Source organism: Tricharina praecox (assembly GCF_024521635.1).
Source record: "Tricharina praecox strain CBS 144465 chromosome Unknown BZA05scaffold_26, whole genome shotgun sequence".
NCBI classification, from domain to species: Eukaryota; Fungi; Ascomycota; class Pezizomycetes; order Pezizales; family Pyronemataceae; genus Tricharina; species Tricharina praecox.
The window spans coordinates 418,541-433,766 of NW_026250428.1; the positions used below are offsets into that span (position 1 = coordinate 418,541).

Below are 15,226 nucleotides of genomic sequence, written 5' to 3' on the forward strand. Positions count from 1 at the left end.
CCTGAGGATCAGGGATGGTAATGGGGTGCCCGGGCAGGGTTGCGTCGTAGATACAGCGGTACATAATACTTAATTAATCACTCTTACCTCAAGATACTCTTCGCCTACCAGAAACAACTGCATTCCCAATAAAACAGGAAGATCTCTCTCTCTCTCACCTGCAATCCCTCAAACTCCAAAGGACATTTGTCCGACACCTCCGGGATGATAGAAAGTTGAAGATTACACATATTTCATGATCCAACGCACAGTGCTCTTCGTGTGGGTTGCCCGCGTCGAAGTGCTGTGCTTGATGTACCAAGTCCAACAGTGATATATCTACTACAGTATCATAAGATCTTTACTTCTGTGGTCCCGCAGTGGGGCAACTATCTCCGGCTATGGCGCCTGGGAACCGCCGTACTCCTACCTTAAGCTGTGACAGCCCTACTACACTCGTCCATGAAGGAGAGCTTGCGAAACAGCCGCAAATTTTGATAGCGAGGACTCGTATTGGTTTTCAGAGGATGCTGGAGAGGGGCATGGGGAGGTGTGAACCACTTGTAACTGTGTGTGGTTGTTTCTGCTTCTTCATTTCAACGTGATGTCTCCTTCCAGTGAGCTTCGGGATTTTCTTTCTCCACATGTGACCGGACCCATCGCTTTCCCGGTCGACTAATGTTCATACCTTTTGCTGTTTCGTGTATTCTTCATGATGTGGATATCCATCAGCTCACTGTACATGCGCGTATTTTCTCACGAACGATGATTTGCCCGTAGGCTTCTATACCATTCTCATTCTATGATCCCGTTTTACCGCCATTCCAATCCACCTTCTCCACAGCCTTCATCCTCATAACTTCATTCTGTTTCGCCGACAACAACCAAAACCTCACCGTCTTGCCCCCCGCCTCCACCTCCTCAACCAACCGCTCCGCCTCCTCCCACAGACTTCTGTGTGGTATCTCCTGCCGATTATCCCCCCTCCACGCCTTCTTCTTCCACTTCGAAACCTGAATCGTCATGCCCTTGACAACCCCAGCGCTATCCGTAGCCAACACCAGATTTGTGTTCCTGGTCTCCTCGTTCTCTCGGCAAATCTGCAGCGCCTTGACTAGCGCTTCAAGGTACCACTTGACCTCTCCCAGCGCGCCCGTCTTAAAAAGGAGGTTCCACCTTGAACACCTCGTGAACCACACGCCGCGTGCGCCAAAGAACACAATGACGGTGGACTCATCGACAGCGCGAGCGACACTCTTGCTGGCATCGGTAACCCTGCCAACGCGATAGAGATGGTTGTACTGCGGCGTGGGGCCGGCGATGGGCGCGAGCATGCTTGCCGGGGACCGGTCGATCGCGTGCGAGCTCGTGGCGAGCGTGAACACCCGGTTCTGTGGGCGCAGCGTGCGGAAGATACTGAGGGTCTCGGGGTGGACGGACGGACGCTCTGGTGGAGAGGAGACTGGTGGAGAGGAGATATCGACTTTAGGAGGCGGCGGCGGCGGCGGGGCGGCCTTACGCTTGTGCTGCTTCGGTCTGGGCGTTTTGGGGTTCTCGCGGTAGTGATTCACCCGTAGCTCGGCCTTGGAGATTGAGCGCGTGGAGTTGGCAGAACATCGTCGGCAAAAGAAGGTGACCGCGGTGAAGATGGGAGAAGGTATTCGTGGTGGCATCGTGGGTGTGGTATGGTTCCGCAGCGGAGAAAAAATGTCGTTGGTATGTGACGATCCTTGCAACGCTAGGCATGTAACTGCGCGTTGACGCGAATAGGTCACGTGCTCGAGCGCCACCACAGCCATGGTTACGGATCAACTTGGAGTTATCAGCGAACTCCATTCTCTAGGCTCCGTCGGAAAGCCAAGGAGCAAAGCTACGGGGTTTGAATGAGGCAAGACGCGATGTGTCGTTCTTTTGTAGCTCGTTGTTGAAGCGCAGGTCGTATCACGTAGACGGTGACACAGAAAATGAGGAGGATGATAGTGGGTAGCACTTTCCCCCAAGCATTATCTAATCTGCAATCTGATCTCCCCATATCTTATCCATCTTATTGCATCTCACCGCATGGCAGACAAGAGGTGTAGACACTGTATGCCTCACCCGCGTCCACCGTCGCCGTCTACGCATTAATTAATAAACATCATTTGAGCAGAAGGCAGAGGTCTAAGGCAATCACTCACCCACGGAGTTGACCGTGCGCTCATCTTGGACAGAAACCATTCTGTTGCTCAGCTTGCTCACGATGAACGTCCACTTTGCGGTTACCGATCGCAATAGCGATCGCGTCGGGCCTGCGAGAGGCGAAGGTTTCAGGGATAGATGTTCTATTATTTTCATCAGCAACCATAAACTGTCCCAGGACTCATACTACCTACTCACCAGAGTCGTAGCCGTTTCCCTGGGTTGCCATGTTTGACATGGCATCGTCTCAAGCATCGTTATGCACATAGGTGCATCTTTGTAGAACATCAACCCGACTCATCTGGATCGATGAATATATTCAAAAAACATACCTTGAGGGATACCGTGTGGGGAGTCTGAGGCTCCCGTGGGGCACGAGCCCAGGCTTGAGGGCACGTGGAGTTGCCGAGTGAGACAGATGATGATGACGAACCGTCGGGATAATGAGAAGGGAACGGGCGAGATAGAGAAGCACGTGGAGAAGGCTTAAAGAAAGGAAAACGTGAGGGGAAAGGTTGTATGCAACCTAGTTCTCCGACAAACAAGAAGAGAAGAAGATGGTGATGATAGTAGTGAACAAGAGAAGAAAGGAAGAGCTCTCCTCCGAGCTCGAGGTTTGGACGGTTGCCAAGACGCCAAGCCGTCCAGCCTTCTAACCGAGGCTGTACCCTTGCCTTACACGAGGCTCCGTACCTCTTGCTGACAGCCTGACAGAGGGGGGTCACGTGCCGTCTCCCGTCACAGGTTCCCCCGGTCTTCGAGCTAAGCCCCTGCTAGCAGACAGCGGTCGAAATAAAGTCTGCACCCCCGGAACCTGGTAATATCTCACGATGGCGCCCAGGTCCTTCATAATCGCCGTAGGGATGGGGTGATCGATTGGCCTGGTTCCCACGATTGTACGAAACATGGGGATATCAGATGCAGATCCGATCGAAAAGGGTTCGTCTGGACGAGCCACTTCCATGTCCATCATCTCGTCGTCCTCGAGTATAGGGATGAGATCTGCAGCGGTTCCGCTTGGCTCTCCGCCGACGGACTCAATTGGTCTCTTTCAGAGGGTTTGGTGGAAGAAGCTCGACCGATGGTAGGGCTGAGCCCGCTGGTTGTTGCTACCAATTGTCACAGTGAAAGCTGTGGCCGGAAAACGGAAAGAAGTTAGAGAGTATGATGATTAGGGGGTGGACAACGCCGATCATGGGCCACCAGAAAAGAGATCAATTGAGAAAGTAAGAGGCGAGTCGTGAGACCCAGTACTAAAAGAAGCACACACTTGGAGAGAGTAAAGAGGAACTAGGTTCAAGAAAGTGACAAGCAGGAAAGCACACGAACGAACAGCAGATTCCTTAAGAAAAGTGATGATGGATGATCAGCGACACACGGTGATGAAGGATGATGAACGACACTGGCGGTGAGAGAGAGACAGACAGACCCGCCGGTATAAATATAACAGATCGGCAAACTTTGGCCGACGCCGCATCGTCGCACAACCGTCAAGAAGAACAAAAGCAACCAAAACAAACCAGAATCGACGAGTAAAACAGAAACAGGTCCCCCCGGCAGCCCCAGGTACGACAGCCGGTCCCAACGTCTTGGCACTAAATCCTCCCAATGTCCGCAGCCAAGGGTCGAAAAGTGGTGCCAAGACGTTGGGACCGGCTGCCTCCCACAATACCCTACCCACCGTTCGGTTAGATGGCAATCTCGTTGTGGGCCTCGCTTCATCCCTGGACTCAGCCTCCGCACCTTTACTTTTGTTGATGGTCTGATGCAGTCGGAGAATAATGCGTGAGCTGCGTAAGCTGTTGTCTACAACAGAGTAAAATATAACTACAGCCATCTCACCGGCCTCATGTCCTGCTACCATCAAATCACATAGCACCTTGGGATATCTTCAGGTTTGTATGGTTGAATTTTAGGTGGTGTCCAACCCGACACTCCTGCTGTCTGTTTGTTTTCCACTTACCATCGGTTTAAACGTTTGGTGAATGGTATTTCCATCTACGTTCAGTCTTCCGATCGGCGAGAGAACAAATTTTAGTGAAAGACCTCACCTGCACTCATTAGTGGCCAACTCTACCGATCTACATACCCGCTTATTCGACAGCTTTCGTGAGGAAGCGAAGCATTAGCGAGAACGTGATATGGCATTCGTCGCCGAAATTTGGTTGTGAGGAGGATGGTGTTGCAGAAATCGATTGTCACGTGCTACTACTTGTTACCTAGAGGCCAGGCATACCCGTGGTCCGGTCATTCGTCACCTTTAGATGCCTGTCCGAAGGTGGGACTGCGGTTGCCCACGTCTGCCGCCGCAGTCCAATTTTGGCGGATACGAAAGCCGAGCGAGCGGGGCTTTCGCGATCCCTGCTGTGGGCTTCGTCGTAGTCTCCGGAAGGAGTCCCGGGCTCCCGGGTATCAACATTCAGAAGGCAGACCGCCTTGTAATTTTCTTCCCGCACGCAGTAAAAGCGTTTCGGGACTTGCTTGGTAAGTCTTTCGTAGGCAGTCCAGCTGCTTTATCCAGTGGGTCCGCCACGTCTACTGAATTCAAGACCTATGGCTAATAAACACCTGTGACCACCGCCCTCCCGAGTGGCTGTGCTGCCGTACCTGGGGTTCCACCTAACGTGGCGGTGTGTGAGATCAGTCGGTATGATCTGGTCAGCTCTCGATGAGTAGCACCTAAAACGGAGATCTAATCTACTCCATAGGTGTCCTGTTTGGATTCTGAGGTCAGAAAATGATTGATGTCGCTTTCGCTAAATCTCAGTGAGATGGGATGAATCCTTTGGCGAAAAGCTTCGCACGTGTAGGCGTGATCGTCGATATCTGCCTCGGGGAGCTCAGAGGTTCTTGACGACGTTTTAAATGTCTGGCTCCGCTCATAAGTAGATCTTCAGGCTGCAGGGGCAACTCATTAGAAGAGTTGCGTCTCTGAATAGAAGTATTAGAGTTCGGTGGATTTTCACGTTAGGCGACGGCGGTCCAAGATTAAGTCTTCAGATGCGCAGCGTTCAGATGCGTTTGATTTTGTCTTTGCGATAAATTTCGATGAACCCGTACGCAAACTTCCGCATGCATTCTGATCCATGCAAAATAGGAGGTGGATCGAGGTTGGACCCCATCTGTGACCGCGAGCGTCCAGCGCCGCCTCGCCACCCTCGCGGGCCGCCGGGCCTTCAGTTCATCCCAGAGCTTGTCAAGCCGAGGGGCTGCGGAATTGACATCGCTGAGCGCGATCATAGGTGCGACGTCCTACCTGGAGCTTGTCCTGCCTGGCGATATCAAAAACACCAACCTCCTCGTACAGCTTGCACAATGTGCCCCCAAATTTCTTGTCGCCGACGCCATCTAGCCCCTAGTCAGGTACAAGGACCTAGATGTGTGGGACAAGTTTTCCCACACCGCGTCCCAGACTGCGAGTCTTTGTGTCAAGCGGATTTGAGCGAACAAGTGAGAGAGAGATGGAGATGTGATTGCTAGATACAGAACAAAAGAGCAGACAAAAGAGAGAGTATTTAAAGAGATATATAGAAGCAAAAACGAAATCCCGTCATATCCATTCTGCAAGATATCCGTCCGTTCCCACCGAGGTTATTCCCCAACTCGGTCTATTGGTGCCCGAGGACATTAAACCGGATCACCGATAAGTCTGCTCCTCAACGATGGAGACATTCTGCTCCTTTGTGAGAGAGACAGAACATCAATTCATGGTTGCATGCAGCCTTACTATACTATGGCGACCACCAACTTCCCAACCTTTCCTACCAGCTGCGCGGGGTCGAGAGAAAGCTCTACCACCACGGCCCGATGCTGCGCCGGGTGGGCCCAGCTTGGTTACCAGCAGTTTCTTCAAACAAATATTAGTTTCCCATTTCCTACAAATGTTATGCAATGTGCATGATCGTATGACATACCTCGACCATGGTGGAATTGCCGTTCTGCAAAATTGGTGTTCGATGTGGGAGAGATGGTGGAAAGGGTCGAAACAAAACTTGGTGGGGTTTTGAACGTAATGTGGTAGAGAAATAGAAATTGATGTGGGAGACATAGTCGAAAGGATCGAAGCAAACATCGTGGGGTTTCGAACGTGGTGTAGCAGCGGTAGGGGTCGGTGAGGCTAGGGTATGTAATGCAGGGCTAGGGCTAGGGCAGGGAATTGCCCACGTGATGTTCTTGCACGGGATTCAGAGGTGGGTGTCTACCTGGTGCATAATGTTGCCAAGCTTTCTTCCCGCTAGCATGAGATTACTCCGGTGCACCGCTTTTCAGACGATAAGCGACAGCAAACAATTCGGGGGTAACTAGTAGAGTACTTTCCCTCGTAGCCTAACTGAAACTCGCTACGCCGCCATCGCTTGTTGAGCGTCGTGGAGAGGTAAGGTGGCTTCCCATGCCCGGAGAGCGCCGGAGGACTGGGACCAGTCCGGACAATAGTGGGACTTGGGTGAGACCAACTTCCGGGGGCATGAGGGCATGAGGGCCTGATCAGCCTTGGCAAAAAAACTATTTGACGTGAGCGGGACTGTTCTTTCAAGGCCTGACTTTGGACGGGCTCAATTAGACTACACACCCATCCGTGGGAGGCTTACTGGATTGCTACTGTGGGACGTAGCTGGAACTGACGTCTTGGCACCATTTTTCGACCCTTGGCTGCGGACCTTGGGTGGATTTGTTGTTACGACGTTGGGACTGGCTGTCGTACCTGGGGCTGCAGGGGTGGGCCTGTTTCTGTTTTGCTCATCGATTCTGTTTTGTTTTGGTCGCTCGTGTTCTTCTTGACGGTTGTACGACGATGTGGCGGCGGCCAAAGTTTGCCGATCTGTTGTATTATACTGGCGGGTCTGTCTGTCTCTCTCTCTCACCGCCAGTGTCGTTCATCATCCTTCATCACTGTGTGTGTCGCTCATCATCCATCATCACTTTTCTTCAGGCGGCTGTTCGTTCATCACTTGATTTCTTTACCGCTTGCGCCTCTTTTAGTATTGGGTATCTTGACTCGCTCTTACCTTCTCACCTAATTCTTTCTTCCGTGACTTGTGATCCACGTTCTTCGCCCCTGACTACAACCTGAGCCCTCTTACCAAAGTCGGCCGTGGGCCCCTCCGGCCCCTGCTCCCTCATCTAGTGCGCCAAATCCGGATACACCCTCTTGAAGGATTTTCAGTCTGATACTACCTTCGTCTGTGATTACGTCATCGAACGGTGGTTTGTCGGATGCCATTCCCAACCCCTCTGAGGTCAGCTTACCAGCCACGTGACACGAACGTCGACTATGGGACGCAGAGAGAACGTCCGGAAGGAGAAGGCCCTGACAAAAGTGCCTGACAGACCGCGTCCAGATCCAATACCTCAAGAACCGGACGAGCCCGAGAGCTTGCCTTCGGCACAAGCGACGCAACCGACGACGATACCTACACCACATTTTCTTCCGTTCACACTGAACTCTTCACATCTTTCGGGCTTTCGCCAGTTTCCTTCTGCTTGACGGCCTCACGGTCATACTCAATGACATTATCGGCTGTGGCTCCGGTGATGCATTACGCCAGCTTGCTTCCCACCTCATGTCCGCATTACTCGTTCCTTGTAAGTACTTACCCACAATCACAATCCATTCGACTCTCCTACCGGATGCCCTGCAGTAGCTTACTACCTGGTCTTCTCTCTCCAGTGAAGGCGCGCGGCTGGTTACCGTCAGTTACACCGTCACGGCTATTAGGAGCTGAAGCCGATGCCCAGGAGGTAGCCTACGGTACGTATATGTGTTTAGCAAACATTGAATTGCAGCATTCCATTCTAACGACAATGACAGTCCACGGAGGACCACGGGTTGCAGAACCACGACGGAACGCCCTCATTCCCGATACGACGAAATATCACACGATACAAGATATATACGGACAGATCCTCGCCGAACCTCGTGCTTCCGATCAAGCCGACTGGGTCCGCTACCGGGAATCAATCCTTTATCCCCGCCTCATTGCTTATGCTATCCGAGTGGAAAAAGCAAATCCAGGCAAAGAAGTATGGATTGTCAAGGACAATGCACCTATGAACTCAGGAGCACCAAGCATGATTTCCGCTGATGCCAATCCGACTTGCGAATGGGGTGCAGGAATGACATACATGTTCTTCTTCTCCAATAACACGCATACGATTGCTCAACTTACAACGCGATCTCCAGATGTGGCTGGGCGATATAACGCAGACTGTATCCATGTGTTTCCAAGGGGTGGATACGTTGCTTCACACAGTGTATCAGCAAACATTTGCGGCCTGCTCTTCGGGTCCCGGTGACAAGCCAGCCGCCTCCACAATCGAAAAGGAGCTGTTTTCTTTACGAGAGTTGTTGATCAACCTACTGACAGAGCCGCATCAAGACGAGGGCGACTTCAAGTATGGCTTTGCGTGGCTGACACCATTTGGAAAATATGAGGATGGAAAGTTCTGCGTTTCAATGATAGACTTGGGGATTGGGTGCAGGAATGGCATACATATGTGGTGTATGTGAAGGGTGGTGTGGTAGGAATTTATGATCCTAGCTATGTAGCCAACCCACAGGCTATACGGTTGAGGGACATGAGGACGGTTTCTTTGGCACTGCAGTTTCTAGAGGCGTTGAGGAAAAAGAGTATGAAGGTGGTGGAAGTTTGGATTGGCGCGGGAGGAAATGCGGAGGGAATGTGCAATGGAATGAGCCGGAGCTGAATGTATGAGGAGGTGGTTCAAAAAAGAGTTGCTGCTAAACTGGCCAATTGGGAGGAGAGGGGCTGTCAGAAGTTACGGGCGTTCTAGATGGTTGGAGAGAAAAGGAGTGTGTGAATGTGAGTGAAAAGGAATGATGTTGGTAGAGAACAGGGAGGGTGATGAGAGTGGTGAAGGTGGTAAATGTGAAGTAGAGTAGAGTAGACCAGTAGGGGGGGGGCTGCAAATTTTCCGGCTGTGTGAGTAGAGAGAGCTCGCTACTCACAACATTGTTGTTATACCTAATTCATTATCTTCTTCTATCTTCCTCATTATTCAACATTGTAGATACCTATACCGGCCATAACCTTCGGATCCATGCTGTACATATTAATTATCAATCAATAAATCTCGCCGTTACTGCTATGGCATGCGGATGCAGGAGGTCCTTGAGTAAGATCCAGCAAGTGAGGCGTCTGAGTGGGAGCTCCATCAGACGTAGCGACGCAGTTAGACTTCGGAAAACAAGAGGAAGTTCTCGAAGCCATGGATGACCTTCACGAGAGGTAACAGACGAGGGCAGAGGGAAAGCGAGTGGTCACGTGTGGCCAGCGTTTCTAGTGGCGGCGATGCGAGTTCTGGCAGTGTTCGGGATCTCTTCTCTTCCAGTGACGATGACCATAGGCTATAGCTCGGCAAGACCTGTGCCCGTGTCCGCGCCCGTGCCCACTTCCTCCTGCGTCGCGCCCGACGGCGGCGAAGCTAGGACTGTGCGGACACGGCAAGCAGAGGTGGTCGTCGGCTATGCCAGACGCGACCACATCGCTCTAACGTTGAGCACGTTTAAGATGTTGAGTACGTACAAATCTCGAACATTCTGTGGAGACCGGTGGCGGAATTTGCAAATGACTCGACGTCGACAGAAACTCACGGTTATGCAGGATCTGACACAACTTAGAGCTACAACCTATCGTTTGCAAGGGGTACGGCGTAAGGCGAAAGGCGGTGAAATCGAACCTTGTCGCTTGAACGGCCACATGCAACGCCACCGGAAGGATACCAACTTACTAAGTCTTCTTCATAACGCAGGGACCGCAAGTCTTGCCATGATCTCAAACGATTCGTATAGTAGCCTGGACGTGTTTAGCGTCGCGATGATCATCCAAGTGCATTACTGCGTCGCATCAGTGACATATCCGGTATATGACGGTGAGAGGTTTGCTGGGTTGTGATATCTGCTGCCCATCATGCCATGAAGATTTCCATGTGGGTAGAACTTAGAGCCAGGGAGTCTCGTTCGGATGGATCTGATTTTTCGATTTTCCGCGGATAATTATCCGTAGACAATAGAGTCTTAGTAGACTCTATTTAGACTTCAACAGTGTCAAAAAGCCTGTTCGTACCTGTGCCGTAACGTAACTGTCTGTGAAGGGCGGTGGCACAAATGACTCGACGTCGTAATGCACTCCATGCTACGCAGGATCTGGAAGATTCTATAGCTTACACGTATCATTTATAAGGAGTAAGGTTCAAAGTCGAGACCTCGAACCTTGAGGCCTGACATGCCACATGCAACGTACTCTGAAGGAAGCCAAGTCTTGCCATGCTCCCAAACAATTCTTCCAGTGGCCGGAGGAAGTTGCTTGCCTCGCCAGAAATATTCGCGTTTCTGCGTAGTACCGTTGTAGCCCGGGTATAGATTGCGGGAAAGAGGCTTCGTGAATCGTGACATCTGCTGCTCATTAAGATTTCCATATGATTAGAGTTACCTCCGGGCGGATCGTGATTTTATTTTTGGTGGATGATACCTATGTACACTCTATGTAGACTTCAACAGTGCCAAAAATAAATCTATTTAGACTTCAACAGTGTCAAAAAAGCTTGTTCGTACCTCTGCAGATGACAGCTGTGCTGTAACTTAATTATGACCGTAATCCGGGGGCACGAATGGATCATATAAGAACCCGGCCTTTTCCCCCGCTCTTCTCAGTTCCCCATTCCGACCGCATCTATCACTCACCTCCCTCATCTTTTTCTCTTCAAATTTTCGACTTCAGACCCCCCAACGCTAATACAATGCTCGACCCACAGAACCTATACATCTCGGAGGGGACGCTCACCGAACTTGAGGCGCTGTACCTACGGCATTCTAACGACCCGCTCCTTCTGCCTACCGTCATCGAACGCCTCCCCAAAACTGTCCTTCGCTACATTCATGTGTTGGAGCGTCGAGGTTCGTGCTGCAGCATTCCCAGTGGTTCTAATGCGCAGAGCCCTTCGCTAACTGCAGGATATTAGTCAATGCGAGGACGCAACTCGAACGCGACTTCTTCGATAACGTTTACAGGCAACTTAAGCAGGCGATGATCGATATCCCCAGGGCCCGCAGTATGTGGCATAACCAAGCTAGCCCTGTCTCCCGAGATATTTTGCTAATCACGTTCCCGAGGTCGACAGAGACCGGGGAGAATTTGTGGAAGGTCTTTCTCCATTACTTCTTGGTGGTTCACCTCACGGACCGTATGTGCAATCTCTGTCTAATGTTCTTGGTCTTCATGTTTGTCCAGCGCTGACTACTATCCAGAGGTCGTGAGCTTTGTCGCAGATAGACTACTGGACGAACCTACTGTGACGCGGTGGACGAGTGATGGAGTGAGCTACCTTGCGTACCTGTAGACATCAGTATGTGCAACGCCAGTCTACTACTCGGGCTCGTCGGTTGGTTCCAGCGCTGACTGCTATCCAGAGATGTTGAGGTTTCTCGATGAGAGGAGAAGGAAGCTTTGAGGGGCGGTGGGGTGGCGCCCGAATGATGGATTGCGCTGGGATGCGCAGACAAATAATGTATCACGTATGCTCGAAGATTGATTATTGATGAGCGGTTTTGTACTCAAAATTCAAATAATGTTACTGTGCCAACGTATTGCTCTCTCTCTTTCTCTCCCGTTTTGTCTTGGTGGGTGCTCTGTCGTGGTGTAGTAAGGCGACAAGCTGTGTGTTGCAAAGCCCTGTGTTGCAATACACAGCATTGATACCCACTTGGTGCGAATATCCAGGTGGTTGAGGGTACCCCGACTCAGTGGTGGAGACGTGGCTAGATTGGGGACTCGGGAGAGGGTTAAAAGGGGGAGGTTTAAGTGGGTCGGCAAGTAACGCCTAAGGCCGAGGCCCAGGGGTGAGGTACATGGACGTTTTCTGAGCGTGCTCTCGATCAGACGCGATGTGGCTGGTCAACGTTGAACTGTTTTTCTATTGTTTTTTGTTCTTAGGAATGCTTGCGGTACTTAGAAAGCGTCTTCAGTGTCGAGAACAGCCAAGCAACCACTGGGGCACTGGGGCCAAAGAATAAGCCGAAGTGGTGGGTACTTGTTGGTGGAGGATTCGAAGATGGTGTGGAAACTGTAGCTGAAGCAGTTTCTTGGGCTGGTGGTCTGGCCGGGAGCGGTGCATCTGGTTGACAAGTGTATGGTCGAGGCTGGCTAAGTAATATGATAATTTCGTACTTCAGAACAATTGTTTAGTTACAAGACAAATTTTCGTTCTCAGGATTCTCGCTTTTTTATTGTCATCTACAGTACAGGTTTGGTGCGCAAAAAAACGGGAGACTCAGACACCAAAATCAATCAATCAATCAATCAATCAACGACCTCTATTTGAATGCATTTCGAACCTCGTCCCAGCACCGACCACAACCGGCATCGACGACATTAAGACTAGCTAGAAAAAAGGTAAAAGGTTAGTATACGCGATAGGAAAGGGGAGAGTCGGCCCGCAAGTACCAGCTCGATGTACGCTCGTGGCGGACAAGGTCAAAAAGCAAAGAAATAGGACTCCTGATTTGTGATCAGCGCATTCTATTCTTGATCATCAATTCGAGCTCTCGGTTTTTTTCCTCGACTTCGGCATCTGAGAGACGGAGTTTGTCTTGCTGCTCACGCAACCATTCCGCCTTTTTCTCCTGTTCGGCAAGCGCTAGCTGCAGCTCCCAGAGTTTGTCTTTGTTGGCCTTCAGCACGCCCTCGCCGGCATGGATGGCGTCGACGATGATCTGACTCTCGGCGAGAATACGCTCCATCGCGTACCTCGTAAGTCCCCGGACTCCAACCGTAGCCAACGCGGCGATCTCCGCAATTTCGACTTCGGGGGTCTCGAGACGGTGGATCGTATCGCGGAGGACACCAGTAAGGCTGTTGTTGTGAGGCTGATCCGCCGAAAGAACTTCGCCCATCACTTCTTTTGACATACCGACGCCGCCGGTCTCTCGGAATTCTGATCCAAAATAGATAGGCCTGCCGGTAACCTCGTTCTGTGATCCTCCGAGAAGGTCGGTGGCCGTGGCCACGGGTGACCCCTTGTCTACCTCATCAACTGCATCCTCAGAATCCGCATCTTGCGGTCGCTTCGCACCGACGAGTTTATCCTGCCGGGAAAAGTATGAATCGATCTTCTTGCGGTCCACCTCCGTCAGAAACACCCCATTCACGTAGTGCTTGAGCCCCGAGCGCTCCAGGTTCCACGTAGGCCACTCCCGGTCGGCCTTCGGATGCGAGTTGTCGGAAAAGAGCAAAATCTGAGCATGGGTAGTGAGCTGTTCACGTCTCTCCGAAAACAGTCTGGCCATCCTCGCGAGGAAGATTCCGGTCAAAGTTCTGAAATAGACCATGTACTCTCCTGCATCGGAAGGTCCCCACTCCTCCTCGGCCACAACGGGAACGATCGGCATCCACAGGAGACGCACTGTCCTCGGAGTTAACTGCAAAGCCTCCAATACCTCCTTGGGATCGAGTTTCGGTAGCTTGACCTTCGCAGCACGGCACCTGGCGACTTCCTTCGAAAGCGTCTTGCCCCTGGTAGTTTCCTTGACAAAGTAGGTTGTGAGCCGCATATGGATCGATGCAATCTCGGTAAGGAGGATCTCAAAACGCTTCCCGATTTTCTTGTTGTCGTCTTCCGAGAGTTGAAAGACCTGTGGATCGAGCTCGTTGACGACCGCCAGAATCATCTTCTCCGAGTAGTAGTGACACCGGTAGAATAGGCAGCAGAACGCCACCTGCATTCTATTGAAAAAGTCATCCTTCGACTTCGCTGGTTAGCCTTGACGTCTTTTTCGGGGATCAACAAAACCCATACCTTGGCATTCCCGACATAGTCTCGGATCTCAGATGGAATGAACCGGTGCATTTCATTCGGCGTCAGATCCCATTCAGTAGCCTCCGGAGCACCCGAGCGAGTCTTCTTTCCCGTCGTTGGCATCGGTGTTCCCACAGCGGGGCGCTTTTTATCCACCATCTTGTTGCCGGTTGAAGCTCGTTTTGTTTCAGGGTCGTTCGACATGTTGTTCGTGTTTCAGTTGGTGGGCGTTTTGTGAGGTGTTACCGAGCGTGTAGGAATGAAGGGTGGTGTTGATGTGGAGAGGAGGAACACTGGAGAAGTCTCGGGAGATGAGAGCTCCCCGGTGTAGGAATGAAGGGTGGTGTTGATGTGGAGAGGGGGAACACGAGAGACGTTGTCAAACTTTGGACACCTGAAGATGTTAGCGCAAATAGGGTTAAGCGGCAGGTAATCGAGACCCAGAGCTATCTAGGGCGAGACAACGGTGCCTAGCGACGCCCACCTCGCTGTGGTTGTTCCCGCACAAAATCACGTTATCTCACTCATCCCGCTGCAGCTAGCTAGTGTATGGCCTTATTGGGACTAGTGCTTGGATCATTATCACGTGACGTGGACGACAGTCGGCGGGCATTGCACTGGGACTGTTTAAACTGTTCGTCTCATGCTTGGACGGAACTCAATTTTGGCAATTTGAACTGGACTATGGAGAACACTGATTCTTGCACTCAATTGACGAGTCGGGAATTCTGTGTTCTCTAAAACCTTGATTTCTACGTCAAATGAGAAATAAGGATTTATTTATTCTCAAAACTTCGGGCTCAAGCTTCTATCTACTGCAATTAACCGGCTTCTCCAGTTGAGAACCAATATTCTGTGATAACCTCTCTTTCCCGCCTCGCACTTCCGAACTTCAACTTTGCCTACCACACAAACGGAAGACGAAAGCATCCGGATTGTTCACACTCTGGTTTCCATCAGCACTGCAGGCTTTCAAGGTATCGGCGGATGTCTCCGAAGCATGTTAGCCAGAAAGAATCCGACAGTCCTACGGCGATTCTCCGGTCTCAGCGGCTTCTCCGGTGGAGCAATCCAAGCCATACCTGGTGCCCGAGGAGTATACTGAGGAGCTTCGGCCTTTGAAATAGTTTTCCGAATGACCCCCAGGACGTCCTACAGGCCGTCACCGATAGCAGTTTATCGATCGAGTGTGATTTTCCTAGTTAAGCTTTCGGATCCTCCAAACTTCGGAGACTTTGAAGCTCTCGAAGCAGCTAGC

At 51.3% G+C, this 15,226-nt stretch overlaps 4 protein-coding genes across 4 annotated transcripts; 1 reads left to right on the top strand and 3 right to left on the bottom strand.

Annotated features, from left to right (window-relative positions):
* Window positions 1-767: 767 nt before the first annotated feature.
* On the bottom strand, window positions 768-1,731 carry BZA05DRAFT_408006 (uncharacterized protein). Its single transcript, XM_051484675.1, has one exon. It carries the CDS (start codon window positions 1,650-1,652, stop codon window positions 780-782), a length of 873 nt encoding a protein of 290 aa, XP_051336496.1. The 5' UTR covers window positions 1,653-1,731; the 3' UTR covers window positions 768-779.
* Window positions 1,732-2,489: 758 nt separating this feature from the next.
* BZA05DRAFT_476478 (uncharacterized protein) lies at window positions 2,490-2,720 on the bottom strand (the record flags this gene model as incomplete). The annotated part of the gene is made up of 1 exon (XM_051488251.1): window positions 2,490-2,720. A coding segment is annotated over one exon (231 nt), but the record flags the coding sequence as incomplete, so codon positions are not given.
* An 8,194-nt stretch (window positions 2,721-10,914) lies between these two features.
* On the top strand, window positions 10,915-11,514 carry BZA05DRAFT_421367 (uncharacterized protein; the record flags this gene model as incomplete). The annotated part of the gene is made up of 4 exons (XM_051485705.1): window positions 10,915-11,071; window positions 11,137-11,226; window positions 11,263-11,358; window positions 11,423-11,514. 4 exons carry the CDS (start codon window positions 10,915-10,917, stop codon window positions 11,512-11,514), a joined length of 435 nt encoding a protein of 144 aa, XP_051336498.1.
* A 1,168-nt stretch (window positions 11,515-12,682) lies between these two features.
* BZA05DRAFT_447872 (uncharacterized protein) lies at window positions 12,683-14,172 on the bottom strand (the record flags this gene model as incomplete). The annotated part of the gene is made up of 2 exons (XM_051487197.1): window positions 12,683-13,918; window positions 13,969-14,172. The coding sequence occupies 2 exons, from the start codon at window positions 14,170-14,172 to the stop codon at window positions 12,683-12,685; spliced, it is 1,440 nt and encodes a 479-aa protein (XP_051336499.1).
* Between the last annotated feature and the right edge of the window lie 1,054 nt (window positions 14,173-15,226).